Genomic DNA, 1,186 nt, shown 5'->3' with positions numbered 1-1,186 from the left:
GCTCCTTCTGCTGCAGCAGCAGCAGCTGCTGCTGCTGCAGCGGCAGCTGCTGCTGGTGCAGGTGCTTCTTCCTCGTCGCTGCTGCAGCAACTGAGATCCGAATTATCTGTAGACAGACAATCCCTGCTGCTGCTGCCCTCCCAGCCCCACAGCTGCTGCTGCTGCTGCTGCTTTAGCTGCTGCTGCTGCTGCATACGTTTGTTGCAGGCTTGTTGTGCGGCTTCTGTTTGCTGCGTTGTTTGCTTCAGCAGCAGCAAAAGTCTGCTGCTGCCTTCAGACTGCAGCAGGAACAGCAGCAACTGCTGCGGTGCAGCAGCAGCAACATGAGACAAAAAGCTGCTGCTAGCATCGAGCAGCAGCAGCAACGAAGAAACAACCGGCAATTGAAACAATCGGCATTCAGCCCCTGCTGCTGCTGCTGCTGTTGCTGCTTCCTCACTGTTGCAAGCAACGCCAGCAGAACCTGCTGCTGCCGCAGCTTCGGTAGCAGCAGCTGCTGCAGCAGAGGCAGCAGAGACCCTCGACCCCGCAGCAGCAGTAGCTGCTGCAGTGGCTGCTGCTCCAGCTGCAGCAGCAGGAACTAGTGCAGGCGATGCTGCAGCTGGGGAATGTGCTGCTGCTGCTGCTGCTGCTGCGTCAACAGCTGGGCCTTGCTGCTGCTGCTGCTGCTGCTGCTGCTGCTGTGCTTCGATTCTGCTGCAGTCTCTGCTGCAGAGGGCGAGAAGAGCAGCAGCAGTTTTCTCCACTACATGAAAAACAGCAGCAAACGCATTTAAAGGTCCCTCTCTACTTTGCTGCAGCGTTGTGAATGCTGCTGCTGTTGCTGCCGGTTGCTGCTGCAGCAGCAGCAGCAGCAGCGCTAACACGTACACCTGAACTGCAGTAGAAGCAGCACTTTCTGCTGACAGCAGCAGCAGCAGCTGCTTTATAAACTCAGGATGTGATACACGCCAAGGTAGCTCCCTCCTGCTGCTGCTGCTGCTGCTGCTGCTGCTGCTGCAGCCGCTGCTGCTGCTACTGCTGCTGCTGGTGGTGGTTGGGACATCTCGGCCGCTCGAGGGGGAGATTGAAGACGCTTCAAATGAAGCAACTCTTTCCATTCCTGCTGCTGCTGCTGCTGCTGCTGTTGCTGCTGTTGCTGCTGCTGCTGTCGACCCTCCTGCAGCTGCAGCTGCAGCTGCTGCTG

The 1,186-nt window shown here is 58.2% G+C and overlaps 1 protein-coding gene across 1 annotated transcript; it reads right to left on the bottom strand.

The window, feature by feature from the left end:
* Positions 1-1,186, bottom strand: EAH_00066240 (hypothetical protein; the record flags this gene model as incomplete). Its single annotated transcript, XM_013392738.1, has 1 exon — positions 1-1,186. A coding segment is annotated over one exon (1,186 nt), but the record flags the coding sequence as incomplete, so codon positions are not given.

The sequence above is a fragment of the Eimeria acervulina genome, genomic scaffold (genome assembly GCF_000499425.1).
Source record: "Eimeria acervulina Houghton genomic scaffold, Eah_scaff2371, whole genome shotgun sequence".
NCBI classification, from domain to species: domain Eukaryota; phylum Apicomplexa; class Conoidasida; order Eucoccidiorida; family Eimeriidae; genus Eimeria; species Eimeria acervulina.
The sequence above is the reverse complement of the archived record's forward strand: the minus strand, read 5'-3'. Positions and strand labels throughout refer to the sequence as shown.